This window comes from Teleopsis dalmanni, chromosome 1, assembly GCF_002237135.1.
Source record: "Teleopsis dalmanni isolate 2A chromosome 1, ASM223713v2, whole genome shotgun sequence".
Classification (NCBI taxonomy): domain Eukaryota; kingdom Metazoa; phylum Arthropoda; class Insecta; order Diptera; family Diopsidae; genus Teleopsis; species Teleopsis dalmanni.
The window spans coordinates 180,487,315-180,513,192 of record NC_051846.1 but is presented as its reverse complement, the minus strand read 5'-3'; the positions used below and the strand labels follow the sequence as shown (position 1 = coordinate 180,513,192).

Sequence of the window (25,878 nt, the reverse complement as noted above, 5' to 3'; positions counted from 1 at the left end):
AAAATGTTCTGTTATTTTTTATATTGTAATTCTCATTGAAAATCAGATGATTTGCATTATAACTACACACAATTTTTAGAACCAGCTTATGTCTTCAGATAATACTTTTAGACGACTTTAAAACAATTGATAAAATGCATACTTACTACATTGAATGCTTTACATGCATATTATATATATATATATAATAATTAATTTTAATACCATTTTCTTAATATTTTAGTAATATATATATATATTATTTTTTTTTGAAAAAGCATATACTATTATATTAATTAAAATATATTCAACTACTGACAATTAATGCTCTCATATGCATATTTATATATTATTATTAAATATTTTTTTTACTTAAGATTTTAATCTTTTAAAAGACTTGGTGCATTTCAATTATTATTCTTTGATTCAATGTATTAAAAAATTTGTATATAATAATGTATTTTGTATTTATGTTTTTTAATAAAATAAATATTTATATTCTTAATTTTAATACTTTTTTTCGCACAAATCTAAGCAAATATTAATACTTTCAAAACAAGATATGAAGTTGATTAGGAATATTCGGAATATTTTCCATTAATTTGTATTGCACTTATGTTAAAAATGTTAGTAATATGCATATATATATAATATATCTTAGCTTTCTTTAAATTTATTGAAAAATTGCTATTAATTTTGATTTCTGATTTTCTACTTGTTATTTTTTATTTTTCTTCCTGACGCTCGTTTTATGTATTTTTATAAAAATGTTAAAGTATTTTTAGCTGATATTTTGAATACAAACTTTTATGTGGACCATTATGTGTTGATTTTATCTGATTTAGTGTTATGATTAAATTATTGCTAAAATGCGTGTTTCGTTGTATATTGTGCGTGTTAACTACAAATTTTTACCTCAGAAACCACATTTTATATTATTGCTCAATTTTCAGATTGTCACTTACATATTTGGACCGCCATAAGTGGATGCGTCACTGATGCGACGATTAGAGGTTGCTTTGCGATTAAGTGTAGTGGAGTGATTTGATTGAAGTGTATTAGTACGACTTGAAGGATAGTAATTTAATGGAGCAATATTAGGGTTATCAATACGAGTTGGCGAAGATACAACTAGTGGACGAGGAGACGAACGTTGTAAACTGTTCAGTATTTCTTGCGGTTCTTGATATCCAGAGTCAAGATCATCATGATATGATTCCATTAATGGTGTTGGATCCTCATAATCATAATCAACGAATCCACTATTGTCAAATGACTAAAAAAATTATATATATTTTAATATTATTATTATTGTAATAATTTCAAAACATATGCTATATATTCATAACCGTATATCTAATTAATAAAGAAATGATAATCAAAATATGCATAAAAAGCAATATACATAAATCGAGTTTTTTAAACATATGGTATGAATTTTTGAGAAAAAAGGAATTGTTTTAATATACAAACACACTAAAAAAACAAATTTAATATAAAACTAATTAGTAATTGCTATACTTACGAATAAGTAAGTATATTTGGGAACCAGCGTAAATACCAATAATGACATCAATCTAGAGATTCAACGAAGAATCACTCTTGCCAACAAATGTTATATCGGGCTAAGTAGGTAATTGTGAAATAAAACCCTCTCTCAACAAACAAAAATTACGCTATATGGTGCAGAAGCTTGGACAATTACCAACAGTGATGAAAAAGCGTTAAGAGCATTCGAGAGAAAAATTCTTCGAAAGATCTATGGTCCCTTACGCGTTGGTAACGAGTGTCGAATTAGATAAAACGAAAAACTGCATGAGCTATAATGCGACATAGACATAGTTAAGCGCATAAAAATTCAGTTTCTTCGCTGATTTGGTCATGTCGTGCGAATGGAAGAAAAGCTTCCGGCTAGAAAGGTGTTTGATTCGGTACCCGCAGGTGGAAAACGCGGCAAAGGACGCCCGAATCTTCGCGTAAAAGGTTCAGGTGACCAACGATTTGAGGGCGCACGGTACTACCAACTAGCGACAGCAAGCCACTGAGGCTAAATATAAGATAGGAACAATAAATGAATCTAGAAGTGTCTTCAGATACATAAAAGTGCAGCTTTTATTTTAGTACGGCTATGTTATCAGAATGCCTAGTAGCAGTGTGGTTAAAAGACCTATGTATTATTTGCATTAGGAAACAAAAAAGTGGAAGATACAGTAAGCGATAGAAGAAGGATTAAGAAGAAGATCTTACAAACATATGTGTAAATGGCTAGATAAATACAGATGTTTGAAAATATTGTTGCAGTAGCAGTAGTCCAACAAGAACTATAATCTATAGCGGAAAAAAGTTGAATATAAAGTATAATAGAAGCTGTAATATAGACCTATACAATATTTATAAATACTTATTAGGGCGAAGGACCAGTTTCTTATTCTTAGTTAATTTTAAAATTAATTTTAATGTTAACTCACAAACAAACAAATAATTATATAAATGCTTATAAATATAGTAAGTAATTCTAACTTTTTTAAGGAACAACAAAAATCTTTCTATTGCAAAAATAATACTACACAGTTCTCCAGTTCTCTATTCTTAGTTAATTTTAAAATTACTTTTAATGTTAACTCACAAATAAATAAATATAAATACTTATAAATATAGTAAGAAACTGTTATTTTTTTAAGGGACAACAAAAATCTATTGCAAAAATATTAATATGCTACACCCATTTTAAAATTGTACTGACCAGTTTCAATATATATTTTTGTTATTTGTATAATTATTTGCGCTTAAGAATAATACTTACTTTGATAGGTGTACGTTTAGCATAATCACGATATATATGATTTTGTGGCTTGGAGCGATAGTCAACAACTTCATAATGTCCTTCCTGTGCATTATTAACGCTCGGATAATCAGTTATAAAATGTCGAGTTCCATGTGGTGTTAAAGTAGCCCACAATAAACGGCTATCATTAGCCATTTGACTTTGTAAGGTGTCGCGACTAGCAGCAGCTGTGCAAGGATATAAAATGCCACCGGCCATAAAAGGATTTGATTTTGAAGGTTCTCCTAAAGTATTCATAGCGCCTTGCTTAATGTTCGAGTCATGGTAGGAGAAATTACAACTGGCAAAGAGTGTACTAAAAATAAAAAAATTGTTAGTAATTAAAACTTATTTAATTTTTTACTTATAAAAAGCAAAATTAAACTTACTCTCTGCATTTAAGTAAAATAACGGCCAATAAACCACCTAATATTAAGACACCAACGCAAGATGAAATCAGCACAAAAAGCCAAGTATTCTCCAAGCCATTATTATTGCCGCCAGTTAATTCAACAAACTCAACACCACTTTCACGAGGATGTGCATTCGATTCACACATAAATGGTGTAAAGCAAGGTTGGGAATCGTTTTCGGTTGGTAATGCCAATACTGCTGTCTTGGGCAGCAAAAACGATGGCAACGGTGGCGGCGGCATAGAGAGTATTGAATCAGGTGGCGGTCCGACATGACCACAATTGCCAATGCAATTTCCAATCATATTTAACTTCAAATAAATAAAAAAAATTATATTAATTAAATATATATTTAAAATATAATATACTATGGAATAAATTATTTGATTATTGTTTCAAGTCGATAGAAGAAATAGTTTTTGTTTTAAGGATACAAACAATAAAATTTTTCTATTCCTTGTTGAAAATGGGAGGGGAATCTTATTGATTTTGCTAAACCTAAATTTCTATACAACTTTCTCAATACTTTCTAATTAATATCTTCACTTAAAAAGCTTTTATGCTATGAAATTCGCAATTTATATTATAATATAATCACTTATTATTAATTTTTATATATAAACAAAATAATTACTTTTAAAATTATATGCTAGGAAAAAAGCACTATCAGATTTATTCAGTAGAAATATAAAATTAAAGGAATTTTTCCGTCTCTGTTGTGTTTTTTATGAAAGTTTGAACTAAACTAAAATACAAAGGACAAAGGATATTGAAAATCTGTATCACTTATGAGTCTATCGAGAGCGTAGAGAGTTTACAAAATTAAAAACAATTATTTAAAATAATATATAAAATTAATTTATATTTAAATATTTTATTTAGTTTGTTGTAATAAAACTAATATTAATAAAATTGTTAATTTTTAATAATTTATTATAATAACACAAAACGATATATAATTTGTAATTTTATAAACAAAGAGCATAAGATATACTGCGCATGACACTTATTCGATTTCTCACTTTTAAGGATGCAAAGGATATTTTAATTAAACTTACCGAAAGGCGCTTATGGCGGTATTTTTACACCCTCAACGCACGAATTCATGCGACGTAAAATGCAGAAGTCGACCGTTTTTGTAAACAATAATACGATAAGGCAAATATGTCAACAAAATTAAAAAAGGGTGTGAGCGAGTGTTCAACACTTGGTCAATTTATTGATCCTTCAACCTACACACAACAAAGCATATGCAGTAGGATACTCGTACTTTTATGGGTTGACACATAAAAAATATGAATAGAAATATGCTGTGGTATGAATGTCAAAGTAGCTAAGCCATAAATCTTTCCATCAATAAAATAGAAGCATTCTTAGGACGAGTAGCTTAAAATTTATGAATGTCAATATGGATATACACATACACATATATACGTGCATAATCATAAAAATGTCAAATTGTATCTTTATCGCAAAGGGTTATAACGAAATTATTAAAGAATGGTAATAAAAAAAATTAATTATTTTCAAAACAATTTATGTACATATGTATAGGAGTATATTTATTAAAACGGTTTAATTTAGTATTTTTATATTAACAAATATGGAATATAAAACTTATATAAAAAGTAACCGAAATTATTAAAAAAAAGCAAAAAAAATCATTAATGAACTAAAACTCATTTTAACGAGGCCCAGCAAGTATATTAATTTATGTTATATTTATTGTAAAACATATTATATTATATATATATTTATATCTACAGTCAAACTTCAATAACTCGAAGTACCATTTTGCAAAGAAAAGGTTCGACTTGTGGAGACTTCGAGTTAGAGAATTTTTTTATTTTATTTTTATTTTTGAAAGAAACAGAATCACATTTTAAGATATTTATTTATTTGAAAACAAATACAGCACAAAAGTTATAATAAAGTAAAATATTCAGAAATTAGGGTTTGGGATTTTAATTACTTTTTATTTTCAACAAAAACAGATCCCAATTTATTTCAAGTCTTACAGTGATCATCAGTTGGAGTATCAGCCATTTTAAATAAAAATTTAGAATTTTGATGAGTCTTCCACTTCATTCTTGGAAGCTTGATGAACAATTTCATCCACCGAACCCTCAATATCACTTTCCGTTGCGCTTAGATTTGGATCCACTATAATGAGAAAGTAGGAAAGCTTGTTGTAAAAATTTGATTGTCAAGCTCAATATAATCATTAAGAGTAGCATTGAAAGTTATTTCATTTACTTTAAACTACGCTGCCAGCTAGTGTCATTTCCACAAAGAAGCAACATAAGAAAAAAAAATTATACATTTGCTTTGAAAAAAGAGACTTCCCCTAACACCAAAATGGGTTCATACTTAAAACATAAATTCGACTTATGGGATGCACTTTCCCATATTCCTATTGGGACGTGATAATACTTTTATTCGAGTTAAAGAGAAATTCCAGTTATAGAAGCTCGAGTTATGGAGGTAGAATTGTAAGTAATTTGCTCCCTAAAACCCTGTTGCACTCTTTCTAGTTCGAATTATAGAAAATTCGAGTTATAGAAGTTCTAGTTATGGAATTTTGACTGTATTTATATATATGCAAGGGCGTGAAGTAATTTTCCATATATTTTGCATATAGACTCTAAAAGCCTTTAATTCTTTTAGTAAACTTTATTTCTATAACTACCGACGACTCGAAATTCCTTTCTTAAAGTAATAACCTTAGCTTAAGGAACTTCAAGAAATCAGACAAGTCTTATCATTTGACTACAGTAGTTTTTGACCGCATTTCTTAAGTATTTTGCTAAATACTGAAATAGTAAATAAAGCTTTGTGCAGTCACTAAGCACTTAAAACTATTAATAATTACAGATATGTAAGTTTTTTCACTAAGTACACATGACAATTTATGTTTAAACATATACATTTAAAACACCAACGCTAAAAATTACTTACAGTAGAGAAGGCCCATTAGCCCACACAGGAATTTAATTATATTAAATTATTTGGATGTAATTATTCTCAATTAAGATAAAGAATAAGATTTGCTTTTATACTTAAAATTTTAACGTAAGTAAAAAAACGACATTTACAAAGTTTTAGTGCTATATAAATGCACTATTATTTATTATTCGATCGCAATTCAATCTCGCTAGTACCACAAAATTTTGTGAACGCATTTTATAGTAACTTTTTAATAATTACTTTATTCATTTATATAAATTAATTAATATTAATATTTATTTATTAGTTAGAAAGATTTAGTAGTTATTCTTTAATCAGTCGATATTAATACCTCTATCTTCAATAGTATATCAAAGTTAACTTTAATATTATTGGAACTTCTTTAATAGTTGTTTCTGTGATACAATTGTTACCCCATTTTTTTATATTATTGTTGAGTCATTCTCGAGATCTTGTTCATGTACATATATTGGTTAATTCAACTCATTGAAGAACTATGAAAACGGTTAAGGACTTACAAATTAAGTAGATACTCGTATAAAAACTAATTGAAGATTAATTGAACTCATTGAAGAACTATGAAAACGGTTAAGGACTTACAAATTAAGCAGATACTCGTATAAAACCTAATATGAATTAGAAACTTTGAAGAACTATGAATAAAGGATAAATAGTTGCAAATAAATAATAATACATAAATAATACTCTCTTCAAAAGAGGCACAACTCGAAATTCGTCAATTTTCAGAAAACGCAATGGTTTGCAGCGTAGTATCAGTCCTAACAAAAAAGGATATATAATTGTTTTGCCGGTTTTATAGGATTTTGCGGGTTTGTAAACAGGTAAACTATAAGCAAGTTCAATACATTAACTCAAAATTGAGGAATTTCGAGTTGTGCTTCTATGGAAGGGGATGTGCGATATATTAAATGACATAAATCAAGAATTCACTGAAGTACTATGAATAGGCAAAAATAGGTGCATATAAAGTAGATATTAAGATTTTAAGAACTATATATCGTTTCTTATATTTTCTGTATTTGCAATGTCTTACCCTTTTCATAGTTATCGTATATTAGTTATCTAATATTTGAAATATATTCTCTTATTTTAATGCTCCTAACAAGAACTTTAATTTTAAGAATACATCATAAGAGATCAATACTTTAAGATACACTTATTACATGACTGAGTATGACAATGATAACTTATCAAATTGAATTTATATTCGTATTCAATCTCTTTAGAAGCATTAATCTACTCTCACGCATCCTTCTTAAGATATTTAAAAATTGAACTAAAAAAGGGATCCTGAATATTTTTTGCTTAGCTTTAATAAAGTTGTCGGAGCAATGCACAAAAGAGTTGCCATTCATTATTTTCGTCTGAATACACATTGCACATGAACTTCAATTATATGAGATTCCTGTGCTAATATCGAAATGTCATACATCCCCAGCAGAATAAAGAAATGGAAATGAAAAACATATCACACGCTACCACTTTACTGCAGCATTCTCGGTCTGGGTTAGTAGGTGAATGTAGCCGTTGTCGTCACATTCATTCTGCTTTTTTTTCTCGGTTCTATGAGCACAACAAAAGTATCTATGTCGGTGCTTTTCTGTTTTGCAGTTCATGCGAATGTGAAATACTTTCAGTGCTTTTACATTAATTGAAGAGAACAGAACATAAAACGGAATAAAGCGGCGTTCGTGCATTTGCCAAAAAATTTTATTAAGCAAAAAATATTATTTTAAAAAGTGGAACTGTTTTAACCACAGGACTCAAAAAGAGAACAGAACAGAATAGAATAGAATACAACAGAATAGATTCGTATACCGCAAATATCTGTGAGCTATTGACGTAAATCTATGTTTTGTTTTTGTAATGAAACCTAAAATTACATATTTGAATGTAAAAGATGTTACAAGAAATACTAAAAATTAAGTGAATTAAAAAGATTTTATAAAATTAATTATAAAATTGAATATAAATTAAATTATAAATTAAAGTAATTAATAAATGAAAAAATTTTTTTATTTTACGGAACGTATTAAATATTAAGCAAAGACCGTCCAAACATTTTACTTTATACAAAATAAGTTTTCAACTACTAAACAACGAGTAAGTAATGGATTCAATTATCAAATTGTTTCATATCTTTTCATTAAAATAATAAAAAATTATTATATTAATTATATTATATTAATAAAATAAAAATTATTACATTAATTAATTATTTAAAAGCTGACTTCTTACTTAAACATCTGTGCAATATTAAGCATTTAATCTTAGTTAAGTATGTACCATCATTTTAAGTTTGTAACAAAAGTTGTGTACGACTCGAAACGTAGTTTAATTAATTAAATTATTATTTTTTAATGTAATTAAACCTTTTCATAATGTGAAAATGTAAAAGTTCTGTTTCTGAAATGTATCTGGTTAAGTGCGTTGGGGAATGTATGTCAGCAGGAAACACAAAAATAAAAAAATAACCTTGCGTGTATTTGTGTGCATACACGCATACTTCAATATGCTTTTGGTGGGCGAGAAGTAAGTGAAAATTCACCTCTTCACACTACCCACAACTGCTATGAAACTCCCACAAACCTTAACCAATTCAGTAGTTACTTTTCATATAAAATTCATACTTGACGTCACGACATTGTTTTACTATGCGATATGTTGAACTAAAGTTATCTGTTACATTTTATTTTTATTTTTATAAATTATAAACTATATTTATATATTTAATTTTTGCAAATTGATTAGACATAATTACTTACTTACTTACTACTGTCCTTCTATCCCCCAGTGGAACATAGGGCCTCATATTAGACATCATTAATTACTTACTGCTATCCTACTCTCCTAGTGAAGCATAGAGTCTCAGAGGGCCTCATATTAGACTCATCACTTAGTTACTTACTGCTTTCCTTCTCTCCTAGTGCAGCATAGGGCTTTATATTAGACATAATTACTTACTTACTTACTTACTGCTGTCCTTCTCTCCTAGTGAAGCATAATGCCTCATATAAGACATCATTACCTACACTCTCTTCTTCTCTCCTAGTGGAGCATAGAACCTCATATTAGACATAATTACTTACTTGCGTACTGCTGTCCTTGTCTCCTAGTGGAGCATATAGTCTCATAGGGCCTCATACTAGACATCATTACTTACTTACTTACTTACTGCTGCCCTTCTCTCCTAGTGGAGCATAGGGCTTTATATTAGACATCATTACCTACTTACTTACTGCTGTCCTACTCTCCTAGTAGAGCATAATAACTCATATTAGACTTAATTACTTACTTACTGCTATCCTTCTCTCCCCCAGTGGAACGTAGGGCCTCATATTAGACATCATTACAATAGCAGAAACAATTACTTCTACCATTATAATAAATTTTTAGCACTATTTACGATAAGCGTGTAATTGATATATTTTAAATTTCATTAATAATTATAGTTTACTTTATATAATATAACTAAAACTAACATGATTGATTAGAGACCTGTAGACTTATGCAAGACCCTCTGTGTCTTTTTCTACAGGTCTCTGAACAATCATAGCAGAAAAATTTAATATATAATTAATAAATTTAAAAAACTAACATGTACAGATATAGGTTTTCAGCTATTATTTTACAATATATATTCACATATCCTTATGGCATATTGTTGATCAACATTTAAACTGTCTTATAAAAATTTTTATTAAATATCCACTAAAAAGAAATAAAGTTCAAATTAATGACGTAGGCATTTTATTTAAATTAAGTACGGCAAAATTACGTTGTCAACGTCACTTTCATTCCAAAATTCTGATATGTGAGTGTACCAGTGTATGCATAATAGATATGTCCTTTAAGGCTACATGTAAATTAACTATTAAATGCCTAACTTCAAAGTCATGTAAGTGACGCATTTTTTATTTATTAAAAAAGCGTGAAAATTTATTTTGAGTAACGTTGTGGGGCTGTGAGGGCGTGAGGTTGTGAGATTGTGAGGTTGTCTAATTTGCCGGCGCCCGGAGCGTTTAAAAAGAATTTGCGCACCTGATGTCAAACAAAATGTCAATTTTAATTTTATAGAAATTTTGTAAAATCCTTGGAGTGTAAGAGTAGATACATTAGGAATAATATAATTTACTGAGATTGTAGCAAAATATTGACATTTTGAAGTGCATTTCTAAATGCGTGGGTTAAGTAAGTAAAGTGTAAAAAAATTGACAGGTAACGAAACTAATGGAATTTTATTAAGTAAAGTAGCATATCAAAATTTGATAACAATTGAATAGGAATAGAAAATTGAAAATGTTACACATACTTACTTACTTACTGCTGTCCTTCTTTCTAGTGGAGCATATGGCTTCTTTTTCGGTTTTACTTATCTGGATACTCAAACATGAATTTGGAGCCTCCACATCCGAGGCACCCGCTACCATAACAGGAAAATTAGCCGTGAACCGGTTACCTCGGGGAGATATAGTTCCGTTGTGATTTAAATTCATGTTTGTTATGAATATATATAAAGATTAGTCGATGAATGATGGATTCAAAGACTATGGTGACCCGCCTTCTTAATGAGTTATAGAAGAGTTGATTGTCCTCACCTACTTCCCAGACCGGGCTTCGGACCGGCTATGGCGTAGTTTGATATTGCAATGATATGAAATAATATGAAATAATATAATAATATTTTATCTCTTATCCAGTAGAAGGGTTATATATAGTTTATAGCGTCCAAAAAGTTTCACTTTCACTCACGTTTAAGATTTTAACTCCTATCAAGTTTTTAGAATTAACCGCTTAGATATATATGTTGTATTTGAAAGCCACACAGATGTAAAGTCTTATTATTAGGCATTACTATATAGTACCTAAAAATTTTTTTAGTTTTTAAATGTAGCCGCTTAAATATATGTATATATTGTATTTGAAAGTCACACAGATCTAAAGTCTACTAAGAATTTTTAGGTACTCCAAGTAAAATAATTTAGGCAGTAATGCTTATCGTACCTATAAGACAATACTCAGAACATTTTAAAGAAATTCCTTAAAGTTTGCTCGACAAGTTCCACATTGCAGTAAATAATATGTAATGAAATGAATCTATAGTCTCTGTAAGTCTGACTAAGATGTCAGACACTAAGCCACGTATAGACCTGTTGCTCTCTAATGACAACAGATAAAGTAAAGTGCATATGATAATTCTCAAGACATCTTGAAAGAAATTCGAAAAAGCAAATACGCTAAGTTTTGTGTTGCAGTAAATAATATGCAATAAAAGAGATCTACATAGGCTTAGTAAGTAATAGTATGATTTAAGCTGTATAACTCAGACAGAACCATCAAGCACTTTTCACAAATTTTTCTATGCAGACCTTTCCTTTTTTTCATAAAAATAAAGGAGAACCAAAATGTATATTCTTACGGAAGAGACAATAAAACTCTATAAAGTAGATTCTATACTACTTTTTATTGACGCAAAAGGGTTTAGAGACCTACTTTAAAACCAGAAGGGAAAAAAAAGACCCGACGGTCGTAGTGTCACATCCCTTAACAATAATAACAATAATAATAATAGAATAGACCTTAAAGGTATGTAAGAACCCAACCTTAATATCGCGTAGTTCTAGTACACAGGCATGATGCTATCAGAATGATCAAACAGACGACGAAATACGCTGTCAAACTAAGATGACTGATATTGATTGGTTTGTGTTGAATATGAAAATGTGTGTTTTTTTTAAGGAATATGAATATCTCAGCAATATGACGCTTCAGTTAAATCGTTCATTTAAACAATATAGTAAAAGCATATAAATGAAACTGATAGATATAAATGAAATATGTGAAAAAATTGTATATTAAATCCAAACAATCTAAATAATTCATTTAATAACAACAACAACACATATGTTAACAAGTTTCTCGGACTAAACAGATTTAAAATCAGATTAAGCATTAGCTTATATATGTATATTTTTTATAACTACCATCTTTCCTATCTAAAAATTATATACATTTTAAATAGTTACTTTTTCGAAAATCTGAAGACGAAGGTACTAAGATCTAAAAGAAAGGTCTAACTAACAAATTTGGATTTAATACAATGTGATAATACACATAACTCAATAGAATAACAAAATTGAGAAACATTCATTCAGACTTTCAGTAAAAAAGGTGTTTGTTTGTTAAATCACAAAGATTGGACTACATTGGTGATTTAACAGAATGAATACCTGAGAAACTTCATCGAAAATTGTGAAACCATCTTTACATAGTCATATACTCCGCTTTTGTAACATCAGATGCATGGTACAATAGCGGAACTCGCGAACAATTTATTTTCATGGTATAAACTAAAGATTGATGGTTTTGAGAATGCTTTGTCTACTGAGGTCTGCCTAATTATTATCATCGTTATAATTACTATCAGTATTGTTTTTGATTTAAAAGTGTGTAAAGTTTTTTAATATTAATATTAAATATTATTAAAAACACAAATTCAAATTTTATGTCCAATTAAAACTGAACAGTATCTAAAAGTTAAAGACCTAAAGCTCACTGTGATCTATTATAGCTCTGATAACAATGATGATTCGGCGCATTTAAGAACCTTGCGAACCTTTGTCTATATAACTTTTTTTTTTTTTTCTAAAACTTCATTTTATTATATACAATCTATTCTATGTATGAATAATAAGTACTACTTATGGCAGTCTATATAACTTTAAATTATAAATAGTATTGGATAAATTGATTTCAATATATTGAAAGAGATTCGAAGTAGATGTCTAATTAAAACTGAACAGTATTCAAAAGTGAAAGACCCATATGGCAACGAAACATTAGGCATCCTAGAGCCCGTCAGAGCTATTGTAGCTCTGATAATAATGATGATTCGGCACATTTAAGAACCTTTTCGATTTTTTCAAAAAATTTAAATTAAATACCATATTTTATATGCAATTATTTAATATTTTTGAAGGTAGTCAATCATCTTTTTACTGTTACCTTTGGAAGTCCTCGTAAATTTATGCAATTAAGTATAATTTTAGAGCCCATTTTTTTAAATAACAAAAATTAAAAAAATAGGAATCAATATTACAAAAACTTTTTAATCTGCATTTTGGTGTAAAACTTTTTGTATATCTAGATATACATATATCTAGTATAAGTATATATTTGATATTCCTTATAAATATATATTTTATATCCATTAAAGGTTAATTATATAAAATTAATTTTGTCCATTAACACAATTTGTTAATCTATGACAGCACTTTACTTTGGACAAAGTAAAGTAATTTCTCTTTTAATATGACATATAAATGATAAGATAGGTTAGATTGATAAGATCAGTATTATGTTAAATTTATTATGAAATTAAATTTTCTTTTTCTACTAATGTGTAATGAAATTATTTTATTAAACATTTATTAAACATATGCAGTATTTATTCAATTTAAATATCATCTATAGAAAAAAAAAATAAAAAAAAAATTAATTATACATAATTTACTGACATGAAACTTTACAATTTTAAAATGAATTTTATATATTAATTTTTCAAAATTAATTAAATATTTTTTTAAAATATAATGTTCTTATATTTTGTTTTTAAACTTATTCTTACATTTAAAATTTATTATTAAATTGTTAAATTTATTATTAAATCGTTAAATTTATTATTAAATCGTTAAATTGTTATAAAACTTAACAGTAAATAGTTATAGTAAATTTTTTTATTAAAAGTTCTTATGCAGCTTTAACAGTCTTCAATCTACACCCTTCTCACCCATTTAATTTACTCACTAATTAAACGCAGGCAGTAATTTCAAATTCTTGAAACAATACTGGCTACTGACTAGTGATTTTAATAAAAAATAATTGTATTTGTATGGTTTTTATAAAAGGAGCTTTTACCATTTCGAAGAAATAAGAAAATTAACCTTTTCCTTACTGCATAAATTTACATGAAATATGATAGACCTGAACATATGCGGGTCAGCGTAATCTCACCCATCAACTAACCAGCTCAGGAATAAGGTCATAATTATATATCCGCACATAAATTGAGTTTGCATGTTCAGCGGATACGAAAGGACATTTGCACGCTAGCCTAAGTCCTTAAGAAACGAATGGAAAACTGTACTTTAAATTTTATGTGCGCACATTTTCATAAAACGGTAGTTTTATATTCTATAGATAAAAGTAAATGAAATTGCTTTCAACATTAAAAGTAAATAAACATAAATGATTTTATAAGGAAAATAAACTTAACTTTTTATTTAAATGTTTAATAATAATTAATGGTACTTTCTATTTTCAGAATGCTTTTAGGTGCTTTTCCGATGGGTAACAAAACTGGTGCTGCTCCAACAAATAAAAATGGAAAATGTCGATTTCTTATACTTTGTGGCGGATATATTTTATTTCTGATACTTGGTGCAGCAATGTTCTCTGCGATAGAGGCACCAAAGATTGATGACATTTCCAAGCGGGTGGAAACTTTTCGAAATCAATTTCTACAAAATCACGCATGTCTTAAAGGTAACTATACATTAATAATACATTAATTATGAAAATACTATAAAATGAGTCCTATGAATATGCCCAGGTCTAGTCAGATTCGAGCACTTCACTACGAAAGCCTAGGCGCAAATAAATCTAGTGAACATATCTAATATAGATTTTAAAAAGTATTGTTAAGTTAGTTTTGGTTGGAGTGGCGGCCTTGTATGGAATGGCCCATTGTGGTACCACAGGAATAGTGTTGGTTCGTACATAGACTAGAAGGTCAGTATACGACCAACGCCGAAAAAGCAACGACTCCCCATTAGATAAAGTTAAACCAACCTAACAATTCTATGAATCTGGGTAAGCCCCTATTATTGCAGAAAAACAGCTCAGTCATATCGATAAAAAAAGAGGCCCCTGAAATTTTTGATCTTCTCCTAGCTAAATATGGACACTAGCACGTGAGATGAAGCACAGTTTCCTCTTCATACTCAAAGCCACAGCCGTGACAAAGATCATTATAGGGAATATCTACTCTCATAGCATGCGTTACTAATATGCACAAGGTTTTGAAATAGCTTACTGGTACATGCAAATCAACCTAGATATCTGACAGCAGGATTCGTTAGCCTAGTGTTGATTGACTGTGCTTAAATATTTTTGTTTGATTGTTAGTTTTTTAATTGGCGTTCCACTGCCAATATCTGAGAAATATCAGAGAGAAGAGCGCCTGCTTTTGCAAGCTCATCCATTCTACAATTGCCCGAGATATCCCTATGACGAGGACCCAAATAAATTAAACCTTCACCCTCCTAGCTAGGTCATTAAGGTAAGCACTGCAGTTTTAGGAAAATAAATTATGATTGAATATGTGAGATGTTTCGAATATATAAAACAGTTGTAAAATATTGTAGCTCTAGGATTAAATTTTTATTAATAAAAAATAGGAATATTTCTGTTAAGACCAACTGACCAAAACTATTTATAACTATTAATATAATAAAATTATCTATAAATTAGAAAATATTTTACTCATTTGCTGAAACTAAGATTAATGTTCTTTCATTCTGAAACACCATATCTCTTAAAAACAAACTATGTATATATAGAAAAAAATATATATATATTTACTTAAGATACTATTGACACCTTTATTTTCTTAATTCCAAACAGACATTTACGTGACATTATATAGCAATGGTGTTGCTTTAGTTAAATAGCTACTATATGCATATAATAGCTTTTGCGCAGAGGCGATATCGTCACCGATTAAGTTCTATGTTGCTGAGGTGCGATTATTGCTAGTTCAAAACTTTAAACTTTTTATAGAGTAAATTTGTTATTTTAAATATATTTAAAAGACTGTTACTGACTGTTACTCTACTCGATATTTTGTAGTTTCCATATTTTCCAGCGAAAACATTAACTTCATTGTTTGAAAGTTTTTTTTTTTGCATATCACTATGCAAATCCCTTATATACAATTGAATTATTTAAGTTATTTTTTTTTTGTATAAACTGCATCTATTAAACTTTTATTTTCTTTACCTATAAAATTATTATAAAATATTATATCGTGTTTAATTTCACAGTTCTAATGAAGACTTGTTATGTGTTGTCACATAGAAATGCATGCGATATGAAAGAAATTTTTATTAGCTCTGGAATCGTTTTGTGTATTTGCGGCTTTTATATTTGTATATGTCTCAAGTTCTTGGTAAAACAGACACAGCTCTTTTTATTCTGAATATAGAAAGAAATGCAACGATCAGCAATTTTTTCTATATTTTTCATAACAGACACGAAAAGCACAAAAATATTATTCAGTTTGATTTTGAAGAGTGCACAGTAAAGATTAATTTTAATTAAGACTTAAGATAGATAACAACAATAAGACTTATTAATGTAAAAAATAGAAAAAAAAAAAAACAAAATAAAATTAACGTAAATTAATAAACAATAATTTAAATGAAAATAAAATAAATGACCACAAATGATAAAGTGAGAAAAATCGTAATAAATAAAATTAATCTAAGTGGCCGAAATCTGAAATCTGTGAGCCAGCAAACATATTATTTGTAATAAATAACCATTAACATGACTTCCGAAAGGCATTGCAAACATAGCGGATATGAGAGTCTCGATGGTATTAGCAATCAATCACCATCAACCTCTTCGCACGTGCACAATTCAAATGACTGCTTAACACAGAATAATAAAATGATGGCAAAAGACCTATCCAGATCCGACACCGCCATACACTTGCAACCGCAAATGGACAATATTTGCGCGCGTAGAATATCATCAGTAATTTCCTCCATTAATATATCTTCCTTTAGCCTCAATAGCGCCTTCCAAAACTCACGTCGTATTTTGCTTAATAATCGCGGCTGTGATTTTGAATCAAATAACGGAGCGAAATGCCAAAATGAAACCAAATGTACAAATCCGTTCCTGAAACTGAAACGGAAAATAAATCGTCATCATTTTCTGATTTTATTTGTTTTGTTCTACGTCGCTTATTTGACATTCGGGGGTTTCTGCTTTCAAATGTTCGAAACGCCAATTGAAAATAATTATCGTGCCGGGCTTAATAGTCTACGTAATGATTTTTTAAAAAAATATCCACAGATTTTGGGTAAATATTTTTCTAAGTAATATATATAATAGCCTATAAATTAATACAAACTTAATTATATGATTATGTACTTTACAAGATAATTTATCTCAATTATGAATACTTTCTCAAACAAGTTCTATATCCTAAAAGTACTTGTACATTAAACATATCATTTTAGGATTAAGAGGTCAGTAGAATGGAGCACAACCACCATAGTAGATCATTTGTGATACAACTAACCATAATTGAATAGAAGAATGTTTCTAGTTGAAAAGTTCATTAATCACGATTATTTCATTGTCGGACTCTCTCTCTGGATGGAAGAATATGGGTATAACTTTATAGACTACATAAATGAACTGGCAATATTAATAAGTAGTGAATAAAGTGGCACTATACTTAAGTAATGCTTACACGAAGTTTAAAACGATATAGGAATGAAATACCAATAATAATTGAAAAAAGACTAAAATAAATCTAATAATGTTTAAAGTTAATCTAAATATAATGTGCTTATAATATTAGGTTGCTTTAAAAAAGATTTGACTAAGCCGAATTTATCTACAAGCAGATGAAAATTTGATTAAGATTTTTTACGATTGTTCGCTTTTACTAAGGTCTGGGCGGAGAATGTATCCTCATCTCGGTCGATATTGTAAACTTCTCAACTAAGGACATTCTTCTATACAATTAACGTTAGTTGTAACACAACTAAGGACATTCTAAGTTGTAACACAAAAGAATTACTATGGTGGTTGCGTTCCTTTATACTGACATCTCTTAAATATCTATCTATCTCATCAATAAAAGATTTAAGATATTAGAACGACAAGATTTCTCGTAACAATGTTTTGTACAAGTTACAGAACTTAAAAGTTACATTTGTTAAATTTATATATAAGCAAAACAAAATGAAAAATTATTCCATAGGAACTTATATTTGAATTATCATTATACATGACAAATACTATATATATAAAATAGCATGAATAAATTAATCAAATGTCACAAAAATATTAGGCAAGTTACCGATTTTTATATCGGTTGGTAACATAGTGAAAACATTTGATCAGAATAGGTGACTTTATTTAAATCTGCTGTCAAATCGGAGTGTCCAGTGTACATAAAGAGTTTTTGACTTTCTTAACAATGACGCTTATTTTATTTGTGGGTATCGTATTTCTATTAGGTTATTTGCTCTACTATATCGGTTTTACTACATCTGTAGACAAAATGTGTAAAAAGATTGGACCGTAAGATCCAGAAGAAGTATTACTATTATTTAAAATAAATTAAGTATTAATATTATTAATCTGTTTTGTCCAAAAACATTTGAAATTCTTCCCGCGGTATTATTTTGGTAATGTTTTTATGTCATCGATATTATAATTAAATAAAAAAAACATTGTCTCTGTTATCTTTTTTGAAGATCTTCGAAGTTTGGTATCAGTTATCATTCAATAGAGTTATAAGAACCATCAAATTGCTTATAGTTCTCATTAATATGTGCAGCAGTATTATATTTTGGTACCACATACATTACAATATGTTTTGGTCAATCAACCATTTGATAAGATTAACATGCTTATTTGGCAATCATTTTTTATAGATATACATTTTGTAATACAGAAAGTATATATATTACTCATCTTGGCGTAAATAGATGTGTAAAGCTAAGCTGCTCTACTTTCAATATTTTCAATATTCATCTTTCAATATTTATAGAAAGAAGATCTACAGTAAAGACGACAAGCTAATTTGTCATTAATTTTTTTATATATACGCATCTTGTAAAACACTGGGTATATGCCTGACCACAAGGCATATATAACTGTAACTCTTAATGTAATTCAAAAATATCAAGTTGTGAAAGTGTGAAGATAAACTCTTCTACAGTTTATAATCGCATAAACCACACTTATATACTTTTATCACTCGTATACTCTAGCAAAACTTTAAAAAACTTACTTTCTATTTAATTTCAGATGAGGACCTAGAAGATTTTTTACATGCTATTATTACGGCCAACGATCGCGGCATATCACCCTTGCGCAACGCCTCCAACGAAATGAATTGGAGCTTTGGTCAAGCACTTTTCTTTTCAAGCACTGTCGTTACCACAATAGGTAGTGAAATTTTTTTCTTAATATATATATGTAATATATAAATATATATTGTATTTATAACAAATTTTATTTACTTAGGTTATGGACGTGTTACGCCACTCAGTCAAACTGGCAAAATATTTTGCATTATTTATGCTACCATTGGTATACCACTTACCCTACTACTACTAAGCGCAATGGTTGAACGGTTACTTATGCCCGCCAATTGGCTATTGGGTACACTTAATTCAAAGCTTGGACATTTATATCAACCTTTCAATATACGTTTACTACATCTAAGCATTGTTGTTGCAATAGTGGCTGCAATATTCTTTGCTATACCAACAGCAATATTCGCTTACCTGGAACCAGCTTGGGGTACATTAGACGCTTTCTACTATTGTTTCATATCCCTAACTACAATTGGCTTAGGCGATTATATACCCGGTGAAGGTGTTTCCATTGAACACCGTTCCATATATAAAATGTTTATTACGGGCTATTTAATTTGCGGTAATTATTTGTTACTTATTATTGTTATTGTTATCGTACATATGTTTATGCAGAAGTCATATGTTATATATATAAAATTAATAATTTAATTGTTATTTTTAGGATTAATTGCAATGATGTTCGTGCTGACAATATTCTATGATATACCACAATTAAACTTAGGCCAATTGTTTACGGAAAGTGTTAATGGAGAAACTGAAAAACTACGCTTATCTAGTAATAATACTACTTGTTATTCTGGTCCATCTGGATTATATATGCCGCAACGTGATGAGGATACACGACGTGCAGTTGTACGTATACGACCGCATGGCGATGACTCACCTAGCCCCGATGAAGCGCCCTCATCACTTAATAGTGATATGAGAATACCATAGAAGGCAGAAATTTATCAATAATTTAAAAAAAAACATTAACATTCTATGCAATCATTAACTACTATAAAGTTACGTACAATTTAACGAATATATCAAGTAACAAATCGACAGTTTACAAAATTCTAATCATATCCTATATGAAAACATATTCCATATAGCATAAAATTGTAGATACAATATGCTATATACGATATTATACAAATAGAATTTACACAATTGTTTCAAGTAGTAAAATAAATGTTACAATCGTAAAATCTAAAGATATTCTAATAATAAAAATAATATATTATGCAATGTCATTATATGTAGCGAATTCTAAGTCCTTACAATCTGATATATCTAGCATGATATGACTATGAAGTCATATTGAAAAAAACAAGCTTTGAGAATGTTTCCTTTGTTATTATTAAAATTGTATTTCTTAAATAAGTTTAAAATTCAGAAAGTAAAAATCGGTATTATCTTAAAAAACAAAAAAATTTCAATTATAACAATAATTATAAAAATATGTTGTCTAAATCCCTGGTCTAAATTATAACTTAAATTTCTTCATAGTGACTCCATAGTTTCGTGATGGGAGCACAGGAGTCGCCTCCAGGAGCCAAAAGTTTCAAACAAAATATAATTTATTTTGTTTATCTTTGAGCTCCAAGCACAATAAAAGTTACAATTCATTGTTTATTTCAATATACTATGTTGTTGTAATTTTTATTTTTTTAACAACAAATATTAGCAATAAGAAGGCTATATACATTTTATACGATCCGCATCCATACAACCGCAATAAAAGCAGGTCTAACAGAAATAAATATTGATATTCAGATGTCTGAGTTGGTGAATCAGCACCTTTACTCTATTTTATCTGTGGACGATTTTAAGTCACACTAAATACGGGGCTTTATTATTTATTCTAAGCGTCTTAAGCTAAAAAAGCTGTTATTTGTTTCTTGGTGTTTTTAATGACATAGATAAATTGTTGTTGTTAAAATAATTTCCAAAAAAGATATTATTATTGAAAAGAAAGGATAGTGCACTGCGACCTAAAAGATATATTGTGCTTCTTAGTCGGATTAAAGTGTTTCCCCAAGCCCGATTTCTTTAATGAAAGATAGTACAGAGCCTATCTTTCCTAGTCTTGGAAAAAGATATATTCAATGTCGAAATTATTTTTATGACAAACTCAGATTTATATATAGCAACCAGTTGTAGTGCTCCATAACCCTTAGCAATCTTTTTCGTTTCATCTAAGAACAAAACTATTCTAATAAATACATTCAAACTTTTACAACTTATCCACACTTTATACAGGTAGAAAATTACAATAGATCTAAAAGTGATCTTTTCATATTTAGAAATTATATATAATATATTGTTTTATCAAGTAAATATTCGACAAAATATATATTTTATATATTAGACGTAAACCAAATAACAGTTGACAACATATTTTTATAAATTTAGTTAATTATATTAATAATATATTTTTGCTTATATAGCTATTATGTAATTGTTTCTTTTTTTGTTTTTATTATTCATTATTATTTATTTTTGTTGCTTTTTTTATGTTCATGTAAACATCAATTTTACCGAACAATACGCCTCTAACATATATGAAAAAAAAATATTGCTAAAGGGCACACTAAGTAGTTCCTCATTGTAAAGCGTCCAGAACAAAAATATTAAATATTTTATAAATTATTATTCTAAGTTAAAATAAGTATTATTTCTTTTTTATTTGCTAATTAATATTTAAATACATAAAGACAAAATAATTTATTATATAAATAATTATATTTATAAATTATATATATATTTGCAAAGTTAATATATTTTCCTCGCAGGTATGAAACACATAACATGTAACCTTATACAAAATATATATATATAAATATAAATAAATATATATATATATAAATGCTTTATAAAAGACATAATTATGGAATAAACATATAAGCAAGTAGTGATATCCTCTCAAAATTTTGTTGGTTTTAAGTGCGCCATAGACGTTATTGTTGTTGAAAATGGTTAGATTTATTTATATCCAAACTGTGTATAAGATTAATGCCTTTCAATATATATATAGTAACCTTTACACTAAGTTGTTTCCAGAATGTTTTCATATATATTATTATTATTATATATACATTTTATATATATTTAAGATAATGATGAGTTTTATTTGAATATTGCTTGAGAATAATGAAACTCTGGAAGAGTTTTTTAATCCAATTATTAATATTTTTCATTTGATCGATATTTGTGTGAATTTTATATCAATATATATACAATATATTAAATACATTTTATGTATCCATTTATACTTATGTATATAGAAATGAACATTTAATTAGAATATAGAAGATTGCATATTTATGTATAAGAGAACATAATCACACCAATCTATGTATAATACAAGATATTGACAAATAAATATCAGAATTCATAGTATTCAATTGTTTAGTTTGTTGTTGTTCTTTGTTAAAGCAAAAGGATGGATTATCTATCTCCAATGATATAGAAAAAATAGTCAATATTGATTTAATAAACTTAAATCAAAATTCATCAAGAAAAAATCAATACTATATATTCATCAAAATTTACCTATTTATTATTATATTATAATTATACTATTAACAGATGTTGTTGTTGTAATAACCCGCTGAGAGCTGCTTGAGAAGACCCTTTAGAAGGTGTTGAACGGTACTTGGTTATCGCTAGCGGCGAGTGGTTCCGGAACATAGACTTCTTACAGATCATACATTATAATGATTTACTATATTACATGGGAATTATATGTGAAACTGCACATGGTTAGCGAATATGGTCAAAAAGCTGATAGGTCTAAATAAAGTGTAAGAGTAAAGTTAAGTTAAAATGTATAAGGTTGACTATATAATCCCGATTTTTGATATTTTTCACACTTGTTTTATCATATCTCACATTTTAAGTGACTTGTGGGGCTAATAACACAAATTGAATTTCAGATAGAATACCATAATAAACTATTAATAAATAAGAGATTTAGTATATTACATGAAAGTTATATTTAATGATTAGGAAGATAATTTCATTCTACGTAAAAGAAAATCATTTAGAAATATACCTTATAGGTCTATACAACCTGGGTTGCAATGTTAACTATTTAATCGCGGTTTTTATGATGCTTTTCACAATTGTTCTATCATATCTTACATTACACAGGTACCGATGAGTACTAAGAAGAATATAGATTTGCGAGCGCAGTATCAGGCATTAATCCATCAATGTACTTAGGTGGAGATAACCTGTTCACGAATCTACTTGTCGTAAGGATTGCCAACAATCCTCAGCATTTCACAGACAGTTCCAGACAGACAGTTCTGCTCCACCACAGCAGACTTTAGATGACGTTTCTTTAATGAACCATACTTAAATGGAGCAGGAAGTGATAATGGTACTAAATGGTGGAAAGAACTCACAGTATATCGCAAAATAGCAATACACTGGACATAGTGATGGCTAATCACCGGGGTTTACATAATGGAATTGTGTTTTTAAAGAACAATTAATCTATTCAAATTCAATACGAAAAGAATCCAGTATTAGAGATAGATAGCTATTACCGAACGCGATAAGAACTATATACTATAATAATCGTTATTTTGGGTAAAAGTATTACTAAATTTGAAGTCGCAAAATATTCATGGCAGAATGCCAAACCAAAGAAGATTAAATCAATTTTGAAGGTGTACATGTAATTTGACGATATTGAAAGAATTGAACACTACGGCCGATTATTTATATACCGTGTTATCTGGCAAATTATGTAGAAAAAACTAACGCCCACAATGTTGAGAATTTTAAAAATATTAAAGTTTTTAACATGGATATAAAGGTAGTTTAAACTAACATTTTATTTGATTTTTATTTTGAACAAAAATTTTTTAAAGAAAAATTCTTTAATATTCTATTACAATGATCGTTTTTTTCACTCTTACACGTTGAGATGACAGTGGTTTCGATTAATTTGAACCTATTTTAAACTGTAATCCAACATTTTTTTTTTCAACTTTATACACTTTCTGAACATAATTGTAACTTAAAATAACTCAAAGGAAATTTATTTTAAATATATGAACATACTGATACTTAAAGCTTTCGTGTAAAAGTTGAAAAATGTTTAAAGTTTTACATTTGCTACAGTGGCAAAGTTTGGCAGCACTGCATCTTGCGTGAACAGTACACTGATCTCATTTTCGAACTTTTAAAGCTCGACATTTTAAAATAGTGGCCGCATGTAGTTTACAGTTACTTTTAAACTTGATTGTGTTGAATAATTTCTTTTATTTTTAATTCATAATTTGAATTATAGTTTATAAAATGGCTATGTTTTTTGGTGGTTTAGAGATACCGACAGATGCGCGAAAAGAAAATTATTTATCGTATTTTCAAGAATCAGGAGTTCAAGAGAAATTGTCACAGATTCTTACTAAAATGTTTGAATCGAAGCGTAGACCAAATAATCCAATGGAATACATAAGAAAAGAACTTGGTGCTACTATAGTTTCAGCTGAAACACTCGAAAAACTGGAGGCTGAGGTCGATGACGCCAGACGTGAAATTCGCCGTTTGCGCAGTATTTTGAGAAAACTTGGCGTTGAGAACATCGATGAAAGCGATCACGAAATTGAAGAAGAAGAAAATTCAATTAAAGACGAATAAAAAAAAGTAATAAAATGTAGAACATTTGAAATTAAATAAAAAATATTAGTACAATGACAGGCAGTGAATTATTATTACATTAAATTTAATTTTAAAATAATTGATTAAAATACAATTAATATTCATACAGTTTAAAATTTTTGATTTTTTATATATAAAGTCATATATTTCTAAATAAACCTAAGAATGAAATGTATTATATATGAAGATTAATAAAAATAAAGAAACATTGAACAGAAGATTTTCCAATATTCATTCTGTAATACTTTAAACACAAAAAAAGGATTTAAAAGTGATGTAGATTGTCATCTTTTCCGTGTACCGATAAATTGCTACACACCCAAATGAAGGAGTAAAGGTATTTATTACTCTCAAGTTTTCGCACTGTGGCACTTCCACAATATAGACATATTTTGTCTTACCATATATAAAACCGTTATTTGTTACACTTAACCTGAAAGCTGATTATAACTCAAACGTCAAAATTATTTTCTGTAATTAAACAAATATCTGCAATTGTTTAATTCTTCATATAGTACTATCAATATTATTCATATAATAATACTAGCAAATTTCTAGATTTATTATTATATTTTCAATATCAAAATATTAAGCATCGCGATTGTGTTTAAGATTATGAATATATTTACGAATAGATAAAAAAATCGAAAAAAAATCTTCAACATCATTTACTTAAGTTATTAGGAGGTACATTAAAAATGCCACACTTCCTAAAGGTATAGAGATTATAGATCAATTATGAAACCCATTATACTTCACGCACGCATTTAGACAGTGCTGAACCCAGTTCATTTATATACATTTAAATCAACAAAAATCAAAGTGT

General features: G+C 28.3%; 2 protein-coding genes and 1 non-coding gene across 4 annotated transcripts; 2 read left to right on the top strand and 1 right to left on the bottom strand.

The window, feature by feature from the left end:
- Positions 1–917: 917 nt before the first annotated feature.
- LOC119671473 lies at positions 918–3,963 on the bottom strand. Its single transcript, XM_038082121.1, has 4 exons — positions 3,851–3,963; positions 3,193–3,527; positions 2,783–3,119; positions 918–1,255 (listed from the first exon to the last, which is right to left on the bottom strand). The coding sequence occupies exons 2-4, from the start codon at positions 3,519–3,521 to the stop codon at positions 941–943; spliced, it is 981 nt and encodes a 326-aa protein (XP_037938049.1). The 5' UTR covers positions 3,522–3,527; positions 3,851–3,963; the 3' UTR covers positions 918–940.
- Positions 3,964–8,240: 4,277 nt separating this feature from the next.
- On the top strand, positions 8,241–20,458 carry LOC119670485 (potassium channel subfamily K member 1-like). 2 transcript variants are annotated; one of them, XM_038080759.1, is made up of 5 exons: positions 8,241–8,307; positions 14,528–14,748; positions 19,321–19,461; positions 19,540–19,953; positions 20,056–20,458. In XM_038080759.1, the coding sequence occupies exons 2-5, from the start codon at positions 14,529–14,531 to the stop codon at positions 20,328–20,330; spliced, it is 1,050 nt and encodes a 349-aa protein (XP_037936687.1). In that variant the 5' UTR covers positions 8,241–8,307; position 14,528; the 3' UTR covers positions 20,331–20,458. The 2 variants fall into 2 exon arrangements, with proteins under 2 accessions (XP_037936687.1, XP_037936686.1); XM_038080758.1 differs by lacking the exons at positions 8,241–8,307; positions 14,528–14,748 and adding an exon at positions 16,690–17,353.
- On the top strand, positions 15,955–16,091 carry LOC119673572. The gene has a single exon (XR_005252090.1). It is a non-coding gene; the product is annotated as a U4 spliceosomal RNA (small nuclear RNA).
- Positions 20,459–25,878: the final 5,420 nt, after the last annotated feature.